Here is a 15,769-nt window from a genome sequence, read left to right as displayed (position 1 = left end):
AAAATTGAACAAAGTAGATTGAAATATTTTGTAGTGAATCGTTTCCCATTAAAATCGTATAAAAGAAAATATTTAATAATTTTAATAACGGTGGGCGCTGTAGACCTTTGGGCGCTAACACTGTGGGCGCTGGAGACACTTGCGCGCTAAACCCTTGGGCGTTGGAGACCTTGGGCGCGAAACTCTTGGGCGCTGGAGACCCTCCACCACTTGGGCGCTGGAGACCCTCCACCACTTGGGCGCTGTAGACCCTGTGCGTATGGGCGCTAAACACCCTTGGGCGCTATAGACCCACCTTGGGCGCTTTGGCGCTGGAGACCCTGGGCGTGGGCGCTGGAGACCAACACATTGTCATTTTTACCAGCAACAACACGACCATCTGTAGTGTAGATTCACACCTCTTCCTCCACGTTTCTACACCTGTGATTAAATAAGAATCACACAATGGACAGTGGAATGAATTGTGAATGAACTCAGGTTCTTGTCAATAAGTTACTGGTTTCTGCACTTGTTCATGCTTCATCAATCGTATCAATATGTAAACTTTAGGACTGACTAAATGGCAGAGGTGGCAAGTATTTACTAAATCAGCATGAGTGGTTAGTACATACTGGTTAATTGTATCGAAGTAATTTTCTGTGGTTAAAGTTTTGCATTCTAACTTTATTGTAATATTTATATGCAGTTATCTAGTTGGTCTGGAACTGTAAGCATTCAAAGAAGAACAATACAATTCGGACTGAGAGAAAGTAAAAGTAAAGATACGACAAAACCGGTGATCTGCTGCTGTTCTGCTTATATCCCCCTCACCTGACTGGTAGGTGATATTTTATTAGCTTATCATTATGCATTCTTCCAATAATTATTACAACTGATTATAGATTTAACTAGAAAATTGATGCATGTAGGTTTGTAGATATAGAGGAAACACTGTTTACAATAATCAGTGTTACGGTCAAATTGGAAATTAACATACATATTTCCAAGAATTTCTTTCTTATGTAGGTTGTAAGATACGAATTTGTACCTGGACAGGTGCTAAAAGCTTTGGATGACCACTTCATGAGAAATAGCTGCAAATTGGAATGATCACAACATGGGCGGCTCGTTAAGTTCTCCACATTATAGCACGTTGTATCTGCTATTTACTGTCATCTGCAGCATTTTACACTATACTGAACAAGGTAAAAATGATTTTCCTACAGATTGACGTGAAATTTTGCTATTTTTATTGAAACTGAGTACATGGCTTTGTCGTCAAATCTTTTTCAGGAGCCTTGTTTGGTAACGATGCAGCTCCACTATATGGGCCCGATGATCAAGTTTATATATTAAACTCTACAACGATTAAGGACCATATTTATGGCTCTAGCAGGGCGTGGGTAGTAGAGTTCTATTCTAGCTGGTGCGGTAAGTTGTCATTAGCTGATGGACGTTTGACGACGTCTTGATATTACTATCATTAACTGAATTTCGTTGTATAATTCATACTGTCACTGTACTGTAGGTCACTGCATTCATTTCGCCCCCAAATGGAGACAATTTGCTTTAGACCTTAGCCGTACGTCTAAAAATATATGCTAAATATTATCTAAGTAGGCAATCATTTAAGTTATGCAATTATTTACAGCATGGCAAAATATTCTGGTCATTGCTGGCATTGATTGTGCTGATGATAATAATGTAGCAATTTGCAGAGAGTATGAAGTCATGGGATATCCATCGATAAGGTTTTTTCCCCCTCACTCTCCAATGACCAAAGTATGTAATTATTCCAGTCATTTATAATTATACAAGTAAATGTTTATTTACATAAATAATTGCATGAATACAACTTATAGAAAATCACAAAGGAGAAGGAAATAGTTGACGACTTTTACCGTGGGAATCCAGTCGATCGATCAGAAAATGTTGCTGATTTGAAGAGAAGTATGATTGACATGACGATTCCTTATTTGCACAACTACTATCAAATGTCAGATTCCACCACACCATCCGTGTCGGATTCAACTTCTCTGTGGGAGTTTATTAAGACTAAAACCATATCTCCGACTGCTCTCCCTTCAATTGCAATTCTAGTTTTTGAACCGGAAGAATCATATGTTACGAAAGAAGTTGCAATGACGATGAGCAAGTTCCCTTCCGTTATAATATTCCGATTTACTAAGAAAAACGCTCTGTTCTCTGAACTCAAGTTGGAAGGGTGGCCTGCCGCTGGTTATGTCAAAAGCGATCATTCGTCGGGAAGTATGCCATTTCCAAAGAATAAAAATATCCCAAATTACTTGGTAAAAATGATGGCGGACATTGCGAACATTCCTATCGACCTGTAAGTGTGTCTTCAAATTTAAAAACAACGATAGAGCTAAATTGATATGTACTGAATGACAACGCCATGATACCTATGTACATATATCTATTAAATCTATTCAGATTTTCTTCCACCTCTAATATTCGTGACAATATTAAGTCAGAGGCAAAGGTGATGATCAACGAGGATGCAATGTCCAATAATCTTGAGGAGCCCAGCACTATAAGTGTGGTGAGCATTGAGGACCTTCTTCACGGAATGAGAAATTCATTAAGGAATGAAGTTGGTCTTTTCAAGCAACTTGCGGGAGATAAGCTTCAAGCTCTGAAAAATTATGTCCATACGCTTGCAGAGTTTTTTCCTGCAGATCGACGCGAAACTTTGCTATTTTTATTGAAGCTGAGCACATGGCTTGCACCCATGGAACAAATTGATGTAAGTGAACTATTACAGATATGATTGATCTATGCAATATTGCAATGTTATTATTCATTCATATGTACTACTAGGATACAACTTATATGGACAAATTAACCGAGTTGGAAGTTGAATTGCATCCATGGGACATCGACTTTAAGACTTGGAGCAACTGCAAGGGCTCCATACAAGGTAAAACACAATAATATATATATTATCTGTACTTTCATTTGTTAATTCAATTGCAGCAATTAACAACAATGTAATTTATTAATCAATAATTTAGGCAGAAGAGGTTATCCTTGCAGCATGTGGAGTTTATTTCATACACTCGCCGCAGTTGCATTTCAAAAAAATCAACAATTTCCAGTATTGGATGCCATACATGGATACGTGAAAGAATTCTTTGGTTGTAAAGAGTGTTCTGGTCATTTCACAAAATTAGTCGCTGATGATGGTGCATTAATGATTTCTTCGATACGAGATCAAGTCTTGTGGCTCTGGAAGGCTCATAATAAAGTTAATTTAAGGTACCATAAAGTTTTAAATTATTTCAAATGAGCAATTAATTACATATTTATCTTTCGGTTTACTTGCTACACTAGATTGAAGGGCACATTAAGTGAGGATCCTGTATACCCAAAAATTCAATATCCCAGTGAGACACAATGTCCAGAGTGTTACGGGAAGGAGACAATCTTTGATGAAGAAAAGGTGCTGCAGCATTTGCTCACGGTGTATTCGAAACCTGAAAGAACTTTACAGCCTATACAATCTTCTCCTGATCGACTATATGCAACGAACGATGGAGGGCACAAGTCGCCTGGATTTTTTAGTGGAACCGACTATTGGCTGTTTTGCATCGTCTATTTAAGCGTGGCCCTGTTGCTTATCTTTGGCTATGTTCATTTTAGAATGAGAAAAGGAGCCAGATTCGATATTTCATATTTTATGTGTAGGAAACTTAAACACCATTATACTGGAAAAAATAATGTATAATAATTCTTAATTCATTAACTAATTTAAAAATAACAAATTTAAAAGTCTATAAACATTGACATATCTGAACAATCGGCATTCTACTTCTACTAATATCATATAAATAGACTGAATCAGTAAGAATATATTACATTTTGTCGAGTAAGTATCAGTAAAAATTCAGGCAAGACTTTTATGGAGTGTGTTAGACTGCAAAACCAAATTCCAGTCAACGTAATGACATACATCATAAGGTTGTATGAGTTGTGTGACTATTTACATGAGGTACGTGTATATGAAATTCACTCATTTTTCAGGGAGTCTGATAAATTATGATATATAATATATCATTATTTTGCACTATTTTATTTTATGCAGAATCTGTGATATGGGTTGTTTAAGGAAGATTATATTCAAAGTATTTATGATAGATAGATATAACATTGCCAAATTATGCTTAACGTGACGACATATTTATATTGATTCCGTAGGAGTGGTAACTGATTTGATAGTCAAGAACAAAGAGAGTTATTTGTTTATAGCTAGACAAATCACGCGTATTGGATACCTCAATTTAAATAATTGTTCAATAAACCGCTTAAACACAAGTTAAATATTGACATGAAGCATGTTTATTCTTGTATAAACAGTTAAAAGCATAGAAAGCATAGCAAATTTATGTAGGTCATTATTATTTGATGTCTATGAATATGGAATGAATGGTCCGTATGTTATGTACACATTAACTTATAACACATTAACTATACTAAACTAATAACTAGTAAATAAGTAAGCACTAACTGTATATACAAAAAGTATGTATATTTTATCAATCAATCATCTCAACAATATTTTTCACACGTAAAACTAAAGGAGACTTGAAATATTAAGCAACTTTGAAATGATAAACGACATCATCAAGAACAATGTTTAGCATAAAAAATACCAGCAAGATCATTCGAATCATTTTAATTACTTTTTCATCGGCAGGAAAAAAATGCAGCATATTAGTATGGCGAAAACGGACTAGACTGTAACGTTTGCTTGGTCTTAAGCAGTTCTAGATGTCATAGTCTTGGTCACATCCACGCCAGTAATGGACTGCACTAGTTGTGGCATCCTCAAAACGGTTTCTAATACTTCGGTTACCAATCGGGAAGCACCTATTTCACCGCCGGTGCTCACCATCGAAATCTTGTTAACCTGAGTCAAACATAATATGATTACATTTACGTACGATTATTAGTGTGATTAACATAGAATGATACCTGAGTCAAAGGGGCGGCAACTTCGGCAGCAATCTGTATAAAAGAAAATTGTGATTTATTTTTAATTGATGACAATTGCTACACAAATTACCTTTGGCAATGCTTCCATCAGCATATCAACAATTGCCGCTTCTTTGTAAAATTTGTAGGCTTCTGCTTTTCGTGCAAGTTGCTCTGCCTCTGCTAAGCCTCGTGCATTTAGACTAAATGCCTCTGCTTCCCCCTTAATTTTAATTGCCTCTGCGTCTGCCTCAGCTTCTAATATCACCCGATTCCGGTGAGCTTCAGCGATTTTTTCCATCCTGTAATTGATAAATGATCAGTATGACCATTAATAAAATGGATTCATAATTTCTAAACTTTATTCCAAGCCTACCTGTACTTCTCAGCCTCCGCGGGCCTATATGTAAGGTATATCAATTATTTTCCATTATTATATTCTCACCACCCCTCTTATAATGGACAAGAACTTACCGGCGAATTGTTGCATCCAGTTCCTTTTGACGACGTTGAATTTCCTAATCATAAGTCACATGCATAATTAGTGATTTATTTCATACTCATATGAAAGATAAACAATATATAATTACCTGCTCCTGAATGGAAATCTCTTGCTGGCGTTCCACCACCTTAATTTGCATCTTTTCTTCTACGATCCTTTGCTTGGTTTTTGCAGCCTGTAGTGCGTAAGCCATCTCAGCCTCTGCTTTCTGAAATAATAATATCCAGAGTCAATTAAAGTAAAATGACCGATCATACGAAGCAATAATAAATTTCTCGACCTTAGTATTGACTTCTAAGTCGTAAGCAGCTTTTTTTAACTCGAAATCCCTCTTGGCTTTAGCAATCTCAGTGTCATTAACCTGTGATTAATTATTATTATTATTATAGCTTGATAATATAATTATAATTTAATAATATTATTGATATTCACATATTTTGCAGCCATTCTCTCTTCCTCTGCCAGCGCTTCCTTAATGGTGGCATCTCGCTGTGCTTCTGCTTCTCCAATACGTGCGTCACGTTTAACTTCTGCAGTTCTTGCCATACCAAGTGCTTGAAGATAGCCCTAAAACATGCAACATCATAAAATTAATCGAATTCCCATCACTTTAATAGCTGAGTAATAAATGTCAAATGGTACCTGGTCATCCCGAATATCTCTCAAAGTGTATGAAATCACTGTAACACATATTTACGTAATTCATATTTGCATGTATATTTATAATTACCTCCTGTTTCCATTACCTGTAATTCCCTACCGAAAAAAATTAAAAATGATATTTATTATGTTAACATTTGAACACATTTGGCGATAAGTGATAGTTTACCATATTCATGAGGTCAGCGGATGCCACTTCATACACATTTTTACTAAATTTCTTTCTGTCCTTGTAAATTTCCTTTTGAAGAAATAAAAATATAATTCATTTGCAAACTTCCAAAACAATATCAACAGCAACAGCATCAAAGAGAAATACGTATATAAAAATCGACTCTTTGTTTGCGACTTACTTCAACAGTCATGGACCCCATGATTGCTCTCTGGTGCCCTTCCAGCGTCTCCAAAGCCACTCTCTCGATCTCCTTAATGCTGCATTTTCCAACAAATTTATTATTAAAGTTTAATGTGTGATTATTATTTGATGATGAACATTGATAGTTAAGAGATTAAACCTTTTTCCAAGAAATTGTTCGCAGGCAGACATTAACATTTCTTCATTCTGGCCTGTGGTACATGTCAAACATTATTTAAACTTCGACTGCCACTTAAAAATTGTTACTCTGCCACCATATATATGTATATATATCGTATGCAAGTAACTTGATACTTTCGCTGTGCTGTAAATTGTACGTTTGCGCTGTAAAGTTGTTTAAATTAAAATTTGAAAATTCTCAATTCGATTCTATCCGAAAACTTAAAAAGACTATGCAGATTTTTTAACAAAATGACCAAATTTTTTACAGTTTGGCTTTCCTTTGCGTGGTAAGGTCACATGTAAATCTTGACAAGATTATCTTAGACTCCGGCTTTCTAGGCCGGAATCTTGTTTCAAATCAGGTCGATGTGTATCTCTTGGGTTTGATATATGTAAAACGCACCTTGTATCTTGACCTGTGCAATTCCGGTGACCGTAATTGGCACACCCTGACTGGTGTATACTTTGGCAGATTCAATTTGCAGGGTCATAGTTTTCAGTGGTAATTCCTGAACTTGCTGAATTACAGGCCACACAAAAGCCCGTCCTCCAGCGACAAGAGATGGCTTGCTGTGACAACATCCTGCAAATCGGGTATTACATAATTAATTATTTATGCAAATCTTTGATACTAATAATATTACGAAGTCATAGATTGGATTAGACTAGATTAGGTTAGGTTTTACCTGAGATGACAAGAGCTTGGTTTGGACCACAAGTGACGAACCCCCAGACCATAGTGTTATTTTGATGTCACGAAGGTTCTAAATAGTAATAGTAAATACTTCAGAATGAACCATTTTCGCATTTTATTGGGTTTTGTCTTATACCATAAAGAAATCACTGTCCAATCAACAATTATCAATTACCTGGATTAGATATAAAATGACTCCCTTTTTATTGTGCAATGCGAAAGTAGTAATTAATACTAAATCAGTGTCCCGAGTTTTGGGCGGTGTCGTATTTGTAGTTTGTGTAAAGTTAATCGTACGTTCGTAATTAATTTCAAATAGATAAAGTGAAGGATAATCCAATTATTTGCAAAACTCCAGCCCAGCCTGCCTATCCCTATTCCATCACCAAACATAAACACAGAGAAAACCTGCTGGATGGATGGGACAAGCGAAAGATTATTACTTTCTATGAGAACAGCTCACGCACACACGCCATTTGACGCCATCGCATAGTCATCCAGAAATTCAGGCTGATTGTACTGTACAATTTGTACATTAGGTTGTAATGCAAAAACGTACACTGCTTGGCAGTTGAACACAGCTTTCAACTTTACAGCTCCGGTGTGTTTATCCAATAAATTATCCTGCTGGATATTCTAGGGTATGCAAAACTATTATGAGTCCGTGCATACTACACATCAAGCGTATGCATGATGGGTTTGAGGAGTAAAAATTCTAAGAAATCGATCCCATGTATGCTTTGTATGTACAGTAAAAAATATTGTTCTATGGCATTTGGCTTGTATCGGAGAAAAGTTTGTTCGAGCCCAATCATTTTACTTTAACTAACATGCCAGTTTGTGCATAGACAATGTGAATAAAAACAGTTTCGACATGTGATGGACAGTACACGGGCTTTTTATGGTTGCATGGATGGTTTTAATAGATAACATGCATGTATTGAATTTACTATTTCAAAATATTGATTTAATGATTTCAGACGAACTAATTACACAATTAATACTGCGTGTTTATTGAAATCTCGTAAACTAATTTGAGTGAGAGGACACCGGATGAATACATGGTGTGTGTATGAATGACTTAGAATTTATTATAATGGGAGGATTCATTAGGTTCGATAACGTCGCTTCGCCCATAACTTGTGAAATTGTCCTCGTGAATGACCCAGTTTCAAATTGCTCGCAAACTCAGCATTCATATGATCTTTCTGTCGAATTTTAAAATCCGTATTTTTATTTCCAATGAATTTGAAATTATCGCTGTAAATAATCATAATGCGAAGTTTGCGCAACCTTGGAACTACGTAAGCTTCGTATAAAAAGTTCTATGCATTTTCTGGGCAAAAATTTGCATCGTTCACTAACTTATTTTGCGATGCGACGTTTGCAAAATATACGAAGTTCTCATGAATCCTCCTACTATTTAAAATGTAAAAGTAAACGGGGTTATTGTTACAAAACTAAAAAAGAACATCCAAAATTGTCCATCTCCTACTTCATTGCATTGCCATAAATAAATTAATTTGCTAATCTTGTGAAGCATTTGCCTCAATTTCTTCTTCACCACAATTTGTCATACTTTGGAACATTGAAAGTAGTTCAACACATCTGCTTTCAATCTGTGAACAAAAAAGACACATTAGTACTTATCCTGAGGAAGGTCATATAGCAAAGCAGGTAAAGTATAAATATCCTGATAGTACCTCTGTACGGTCTCTATTTGGTAACATTGATTCCAATTTTGAGAAAGCGCATTCATCAGATGACTCGGCTTTCCAGGTCGACATTATCAACTCATCTTCATCAAAACTCCAAGGTTTTAAGTTGACGAGAGTGGTAGTAGAGTTGGCATCAGTGCTAAGAACTGAATTGACACTAACGTCGGGCATTGAGATCATTACATCAGAACACGTCGTAGACGTTGATCCAAACTGATTAATATTATTGTTGTCACAATTTGGGGTTTCGTCGTTATGTAGAAGTTCTCCTTCTTCTTCAACATCTCGTTGTAACTCTAAACCAGGTGGTATGGATGACGTCTTTTTGTTTTGAGGTGCAATCTCCTCAGCCACAGACGGAACCCGCATTACTGATTTATCCGCCTTAATCTGAGGAATCGTCGTGGTATTCGAGTCCACCTTAAACGATGTTGTTTCATGCATCTCTGCTGCAAGTTTACGAGCACAAGAGGGTGACATCAGTTCAACATTTACAGGCCTTACAACGCGACCACTGTGGACAAAGACCTTTCCATCCTGAAACTAAACGAGTGAACATCTATTATCTATTCATTTTATTCATTAGGAAAAATAATATAGATTCATATGAATGTGATGTGATTAGTTACCTTTATACAACATTTGTTGCAATGTTTCACTCTAGAAGAGTAGGCATGATGTGTGGCAGTTTCATGACACATACACGGACAGGTTGTCGTTGCAGGAATCGTTTTTTCATCAGGCAGTGTTACGAGTTCTATATCAGATGCAGTATCTTGTGACGTAGCCTCGCTCTCCATGTCAAGTTCCTCAAAATCAACACGATCAGACCTGTAGGAAGACATACATGCAATTATCAACACATCAAACAATTGCGTGACAAAAGTAAAAAAAAAAGAGTTAACTTACACCGAGCCTGGCAGGTAAACGGATGGATTAAGAGCCTGAAAAGCATTCATCATCACTGGACTCCCTTGAAAGAATGGTGCCAATGCATCCGCCAGATCTTTCGAAGTGACATTTTCTTTTTCATTTAAAATTTTGAACTTATGGATTATTTTCGCTTTCAACTGTGGACTCTTTTCAGTGAATTTCTAACACAAGAATAAATAAATAAAGCATTAATTGCTATGTATTAAAATTTATAGCAAAACCTAGTGGGTGTAAGGAAAACTAACCTCCAAATGCCGCAAGAAATTGACCTGTGATTCCATTTCTTGAAATTCGCTGAAATCACTGACTTCGTCTTCTGGATTTTCTAGATTCCTTTGCATGAATGTGGAAAATTCCAATGCTAAAAGAGGGTAGTCCTTGAATAAAGTTCTGACTTTTAACAAAAGATTTTCTTCACTGATATTTATCTCGCCTGCTTCGGCAATGAGTTTAATAAACTCAGAGTGAATGTTTGGGTGATTTGATTCTGTTGTAATTTGTATTTTACGCAAAAAGGCTTTCATGAACGCATCACAAACTTCTTCATCCCGATCAGGATCATCCTCCAACATTGATTCGATTGGAACTCCCCCTTTTGCCATCCGTTTTTTCTTTGGAGGGGAAGTTGAAGAACTGCGTTTCGAAGAAGCTTTTCGCTTAGCAGGTTCGCCACCAACTCCAGCACCCCGTCTGGATGAGGATGACGACGGTTTAGAACTGCCTGTTGGAATCAGACTTGGTACAATTTCGTGTTCATGATCTTCCTCTGTGTCGTATTCTTTGTCCATTTCATCATCGACAGCATCTTCTGGCATTTCCTTCTTTCCATTATTTCGATTATCATCCCCTTCTTCGTCGCCATCGTTCTCTCCGTTGTTGCCACGATTTGAAGAATCCTGGCTTCCTTCAACAGAACGGGTGGTGGTGCTTGCAATCCCTTCGCTTGCTGCTGTGGAATTCTCTTTATTATTAGACGGCTTGCCCTGGTCGTTATTTTCGCTCGCGTCGATCGGCTCCACATGATCTGGTGATAATGATGCGTCAGCTCTTGTGACTCTTTCATCTTCATCTAAGGTAATCAGGAGGGTAGTTTCGCAATTATTATTAGATTCGCAGTCAGACTCGGAACTGCTACTTGAGTTAGTTTCGCTGCTACTGCTGTTGCTGCTACTACTGGAGTGGTCCATTGAACCTTGATCACTGCATACGCCATTGCTATATTTATTTAGAGAAATTATGGACATGGCATTGTCTTCATCCGCTGAAATATTTTTCGAACTACTAATTCTTGCAGATTGATTGTTTGCAAACGTTCGAGCACTGTGTATGTCTCTGTGATCTTCACTTTGTGATGCATTTTGGTGATAATTGTCTTTTAATTGAGCTAATTCAGCTGACTCTGAGACTTCAATCTGTTGCATTACTGCCATTTTCATTGGAGTGTTAAGGCAAGACAAATTTACAAAGTCGCTGTGTATCCCAGGCAAACTGATCGGGATTCCTACAGGCGTCACAGTAACAACAGATGAATGTTGGTCGGCTGTGTCCTGAGGGATCTTGTTGGTGTTTGTAGACGGTTTGTAAAAAGGCACGGGATGGTAAAATCGTCTACTTGCGCCAGTTTCGGTTCTGCCTGGCGATGAACTGGTCCCCGTGGTTGCAACTAATGCATAGTTGGGCACAAGCATGTACACTCCTGCATCTCCTTGGTCATTATTTAAAGGCATCGCTGTTAAGTCAGGATGAATATTAGCATGATGCTGAACCATACTAGTACCCACAGGGAATGTTGTTTTTATACAAGCGTCATTTGTTTTTTGTTTGCATAATTTTCTATTCGATGCCTTTCCAAGGCGTGCTGTTCCATTTTGTCGACCCCTTTTTAGATGGACTAAATCCTTCCCTCCTACATTCTGAGTAAAAATACAAATACACAAATTTGTAATCAAGTGTTGCATTTAGTATCCAATCGTTAAGCATAATTCGAGTGTTGTTTTTAAGTAATGATAGTCTCTTATTAATAAGTAAAATAAATATGTAAGTACCTCAGGCTCAGGGGCCAATAATAAGCTTGAAATAATCCTCCCCCACATGCCTGGTAAGGTGTCCCTTCCCTGCTTAATAGGAGAAACTGCCAAGCCAGGGTGCCATCCGGGAGGAGGTGGGGTAGCCCCTCTGGGAAGTCGACCAAGCTCAAAATAATCCTATATAGAAACAATTATGTATCTGGTACCCTGAGTATTACTCAAAAACTACTTTACTTCAAAAATGTATAAATGATGTTAATTTAAAAAACTTATTACCTTCATATCCTGGGACTGCACATTACTCACTTTCCTTTGATTTCTAATTCGATGGTAAACAGCTGCAGGTGTGCGAGACGCCAAAAGTGTGGCTGCAATTATTTCTGACTTCTCCCTGCATGAGAGTAGCTCATCTTTCAATTGGTCTAGAGCCAGTATTAGCAGTTTGTCTTCTGAAGAAACGAAGGGACACCTTTTCTCAGATTTTTGATTATATGTGGCCGGTAGAAGATGTGGAAACATGAAAGCATCGTTTTCTGCAATCGCTTTTGCAACAGGACGAGGAAAATAATTTGGAGTAAATTTTTTCCCCAAAGATTCTCCCCAATCAGGATTACATTCGTTCATATATTGTTCAACTAAAATCTTTTTCCTGTGAAAGAAAAATGTCATAGATCATGAAATTCGATTAATTCTAAGGTGTATTATAAAGTAGTATTTTAAAGCGCTTTCAGCCAGTAGTAGTACTAATAACAGTAATTTAAAAAGACTTACTTGATTGGGGATCTTGAACATGGCCGGACAGGCCAACTATTGACAAATTGCCAAGCCGCTTCACAATTATGAACCTTTGAAATTGTCGACGTTGCTCCATTTAATATTTTGATGTTCCGGATCTCGATCTAACAAAAAGAATAAATGCACTGTTTACTATTAACAAGCAAAAAATATTTTAGGAAAAAGTAAAACCACTCACAATCATCCGTTTTGAATTTTGTGCAAGGGCTTTCATATCAACATCGTCTCGGCTGGCTGTCAACGCATAAGTTTGAGCTAGTAACTGCACATGTTCTCGCAACTGGTGTTCCAGAATTGAGCGAGTAGTTTCGTTAAACAAATTAAATAATTGATTATCTGGGGGCTTATTATTTTGGGAGGACTGAGGTAAGACCATTGCAATAATTGGTTGTTTTGAGGGTGGCGAAGAAACTCCAGGTGAACACGGTGGAGGTGGTATTAAACATTGATTCGAAGACGATGCCACATCACAATCTGGCTCCAATTGCAACGACCCATTTGTCTTTTCCATACCAGATACTCGTCCAACAACTGTTAATGGCAAACTTGTATTTATTTTAATTGTATTCGTCACGGCTGCTGCTATATTTATTACTTCCTCGTCCTTCTCCGCAACAACCTATGAAAATAAACCACAATTAATTAGTATTTCAAAAGATCTATTTCACATTTTGTTGATGTACCAGTTGGAATTGTAGGATATCAATAAAAATGCATACCTCTTCTGCAGATTCATTAATTGCAATTCCTCTATTTTTTATTAATTTGTTGCTACTGTTGGTGTCGTTGTATCCTGTTGACAAATTCGGAATTGACATGTGAGACAACTGTGAGGCACAAAATGATGTAAAATCTGTCTCGTCAAGTTCATCTCCACTCGGAAAGTGTGACTCGTCCAACAGTTCAGCAAAAAGCTCACTGAGTTCTTTCTTTGAGACTTTTACGGCCCGATCCATTCGCAGCTCTTCCTTGTCTTGCACTTCTTCTTCTTCCATCACATTGTACTCTGGATCAGCCTCCTCGTCGTCACCTCCTTCATTGTTCGACGTCCCACATGGTCGGAGAAACTCGTTGACAAACCCCAAGTAGTCCTCGTTGTCAATTATTCCCCAGTCATACATATCTGTGGTTATGTCTGGTGGGATGAGCTGCATTTCCAAGTCTTCCAAAGGAGTGTCATTAAGTGGCAGTTTCGACCGTGTCCTTTGACCAATGGCACTATCTATTATTCTTCTAGCACATTTTGGTTTTATTGGAGGTGTTTTGAAGCAGGGGAACTGTTTGTTTTTCACAGGTGATAATAAATCCGACGACAATCCACATGACGACGAGGGCCGCTTTCTTGTTGCAGAAGCATAACTTCCAGGAGTAGAAAGTCGAGGAGACCCTGCATCGCTTGTTGCATCGTGTGACGCGACGCTACTGCTGAATTCGTCCTCTGAATGTGTCTCAGTATCACGTGGATTCGGAATATATTCTTCATCATCTCCACTAGAATCTTCCGGTAAATCGTTGTGTATGAGAACTTGAGTTTCACTGATGGGAGGGGAGCACGACTTGACAGGGGAAGATAGTGACCACAATGGTGGTGATGTGTTGCAATTTCCAAGCAGAAGTCTTGTCCTTGCTCTTGTTAATTTTGGTTCATAGCAACCTTCATCATCAGAACTGTCATCTGGATTCCGTCCCTTCCGAATAGCGGACGACATGACCATTTTCTGTACCATGTTGTTGGTTATAACATGTCGAATAATGCTTTTCACATTGGTTGCGGTGAGATTATTCTTCATAGCTTTATCCTCAAGAATTTTGTCAATCTCTGCGTCCAATGCAACTCCGTCTTCTTCTCTAACTACCGGAATTGGTTCGTGTTGAACCGTTGTGCTAGACGTTGTTGCTGCTGATGTGACCTTGCTAGCTCGATTGTTCCTCTGGGATTTGGTTCTGCGACGTCGATTCATTATTGTCTTTTGTTTGTCAAAAATATTTCGACGTCCAATAGTGGATCCTCCCCCGCTTCGGATTTTTTCTGTGTCGTACCTCCGTTTACGGTTTCGCAATGTTACTTCTTTTCCTGGAGTAATAATGTCAGGTAGTTTTCCAGGAGGCTTGACTGGGGTTGAAAATGAAGCTGCCAAATTTGGACTCGAGCACGAAACCTGCCGCCTGTTCACTTTTGGAGTTTCAGCCCCACTTTTCTGTCGAGAATTGCCCTTTTCTTGCTGCGGAGACAAACCATCTTCTTTATTGTAGCTAGTTTTATTCAAGGAATTTACCTTCTTTTTCTTGGCAGAGGAAACTTGTTTTGTTTCGCAAATTCGGAGACCACCTGGAGATGAAGATCTACTAGAGACGGTAGAAGAAGAAGATTCAAATTCGGACGTAAATGAAGGACTTGCGCCAGCATCGCTTTCAATTTCGGATTCTGATAATGCTTGTAGAATTCCTAAATCCTTGCGGCGAGTTTTTGATTTAAAATTGACTTCTTCTCCATCATCGTTCCGTGGGGCCGACTCAGCTTGGCGATTAATAACAGCTTGCACGTTATTCGATCTTGTAGGCGCCATAATCTGTAACTACAAATTATTATACTCCTAAAACAAATTGTTAGAACAATGATAATTTGATTACAGCAAGGACAAACAATTATTCCATATTTATCTGATTATTAAATTCGAAATATGAAATGCGTACGTTTATTTAGGAATTTTTACTGACCTATAAATAAAAATCTCTGGCCATTAAATATTGAGCACAACTAGCTAATCCCGGCCACGGTTTAAGATCAAAAATTAATTTTCAATTTGCATTTAAAACTTTTAATTAACCTATTTATTTCGTAGATCAGAACGAGAAAATGAATAAGACAATTGTCGATTTGTTTTGATGAGGGAAAAGTTAAATGGGATCCCGCCTGTGCTGATTTTA

General features: G+C 37.7%; 3 protein-coding genes across 8 annotated transcripts; 1 reads left to right on the top strand and 2 right to left on the bottom strand.

Annotated features, from left to right (window-relative positions):
* Positions 1-364: 364 nt before the first annotated feature.
* LOC110847579 (sulfhydryl oxidase 1) lies at positions 365-4,314 on the top strand. 3 transcript variants are annotated; one of them, XM_022094558.2, is made up of 12 exons: positions 365-477; positions 550-599; positions 686-817; positions 1,006-1,184; positions 1,273-1,410; positions 1,508-1,561; positions 1,631-1,761; positions 1,842-2,329; positions 2,434-2,746; positions 2,821-2,920; positions 3,015-3,258; positions 3,334-4,314. In XM_022094558.2, exons 4-12 carry the CDS (start codon positions 1,097-1,099, stop codon positions 3,725-3,727), a joined length of 1,950 nt encoding a protein of 649 aa, XP_021950250.1. In that variant the 5' UTR covers positions 365-477; positions 550-599; positions 686-817; positions 1,006-1,096; the 3' UTR covers positions 3,728-4,314. The 3 variants fall into 3 exon arrangements, with proteins under 3 accessions (XP_021950250.1, XP_021950242.1, XP_035707657.1); XM_022094550.2 differs by having other exon boundaries at positions 365-599; XM_035851764.1 differs by lacking the exons at positions 365-477; positions 550-599; positions 686-817; positions 1,006-1,184 and having other exon boundaries at positions 1,342-1,410; positions 1,698-1,761.
* Positions 4,315-4,322: 8 nt separating this feature from the next.
* LOC110847595 (flotillin-1) lies at positions 4,323-7,880 on the bottom strand. Its single transcript, XM_022094570.2, has 16 exons — positions 7,544-7,880; positions 7,361-7,438; positions 7,078-7,257; positions 6,652-6,703; positions 6,490-6,568; positions 6,306-6,377; positions 6,223-6,232; positions 6,119-6,156; positions 5,909-6,043; positions 5,757-5,837; positions 5,565-5,684; positions 5,449-5,492; positions 5,351-5,374; positions 5,066-5,276; positions 4,975-5,007; positions 4,323-4,909 (listed from the first exon to the last, which is right to left on the bottom strand). The coding sequence occupies exons 2-16, from the start codon at positions 7,410-7,412 to the stop codon at positions 4,757-4,759; spliced, it is 1,284 nt and encodes a 427-aa protein (XP_021950262.1). The 5' UTR covers positions 7,413-7,438; positions 7,544-7,880; the 3' UTR covers positions 4,323-4,756.
* A 428-nt stretch (positions 7,881-8,308) lies between these two features.
* Positions 8,309-15,743, bottom strand: LOC110852171. Of its 4 annotated transcripts, none has more exons than XR_002548104.2 (12): positions 15,560-15,743; positions 13,561-15,417; positions 13,020-13,460; positions 12,818-12,945; positions 12,323-12,695; positions 12,065-12,223; positions 10,265-11,932; positions 9,996-10,180; positions 9,716-9,917; positions 9,072-9,629; positions 8,789-8,987; positions 8,309-8,448 (listed from the first exon to the last, which is right to left on the bottom strand). XR_002548104.2 is itself a non-coding variant. In XM_022100177.2 (12 exons), exons 2-12 carry the CDS (start codon positions 15,406-15,408, stop codon positions 8,895-8,897), a joined length of 5,601 nt encoding a protein of 1,866 aa, XP_021955869.1. In that variant the 5' UTR covers positions 15,409-15,417; positions 15,560-15,743; the 3' UTR covers positions 8,309-8,894. The 4 variants fall into 4 exon arrangements, 3 of the variants coding, with proteins under 3 accessions (XP_021955869.1, XP_021955854.1, XP_035706353.1); XM_022100177.2 differs by having other exon boundaries at positions 8,309-8,987; positions 13,561-15,063; positions 15,118-15,417; XM_022100162.2 differs by having other exon boundaries at positions 8,309-8,987.
* Positions 15,744-15,769: the final 26 nt, after the last annotated feature.

Source organism: Folsomia candida, unplaced genomic scaffold (assembly GCF_002217175.1).
Source record: "Folsomia candida strain VU population unplaced genomic scaffold, ASM221717v1 Fcan01_Sc001, whole genome shotgun sequence".
Taxonomy (NCBI): domain Eukaryota; kingdom Metazoa; phylum Arthropoda; class Collembola; order Entomobryomorpha; family Isotomidae; genus Folsomia; species Folsomia candida.
This window is presented reverse-complemented; position numbering and strand designations above follow the sequence as displayed.

Bases quoted from the DNA above. Each gene is read 5' to 3' on its own strand.
- LOC110847579 (XM_022094558.2), top strand. From the start codon at position 1,097: ATGGGCGGCTCGTTAAGTTCTCCACATTATAGCACGTTGTATCTGCTA. The intron at 1,185-1,272 runs GTAAAAATGATT...AATCTTTTTCAG, and splicing joins TTTACACTATACTGAACAAG to GAGCCTTGTTTGGTAACGAT. The intron at 3,259-3,333 runs GTACCATAAAGT...TTGCTACACTAG, and splicing joins CATAATAAAGTTAATTTAAG to ATTGAAGGGCACATTAAGTG.
- LOC110847595 (XM_022094570.2), bottom strand. From the start codon at position 7,412: ATGGTCTGGGGGTTCGTCACTTGTGGTCCAAACCAAGCTCTTGTCATC. The intron at 6,378-6,489 runs GTAAGTCGCAAA...TTTCTTCAAAAG, and splicing joins TGGGGTCCATGACTGTTGAA to GAAATTTACAAGGACAGAAA. The intron at 5,277-5,350 runs GTAGGCTTGGAA...TATCAATTACAG, and splicing joins GCGGAGGCTGAGAAGTACAG to GATGGAAAAAATCGCTGAAG.
- LOC110852171 (XM_022100162.2), bottom strand. From the start codon at position 15,408: ATGGCGCCTACAAGATCGAATAACGTGCAAGCTGTTATTAATCGCCAA. The intron at 12,696-12,817 runs GTAAGTCTTTTT...TTTCTTTCACAG, and splicing joins TGTTCAAGATCCCCAATCAA to GAAAAAGATTTTAGTTGAAC. The intron at 8,988-9,071 runs GTACTATCAGGA...TTTTGTTCACAG, and splicing joins CAAATAGAGACCGTACAGAG to ATTGAAAGCAGATGTGTTGA.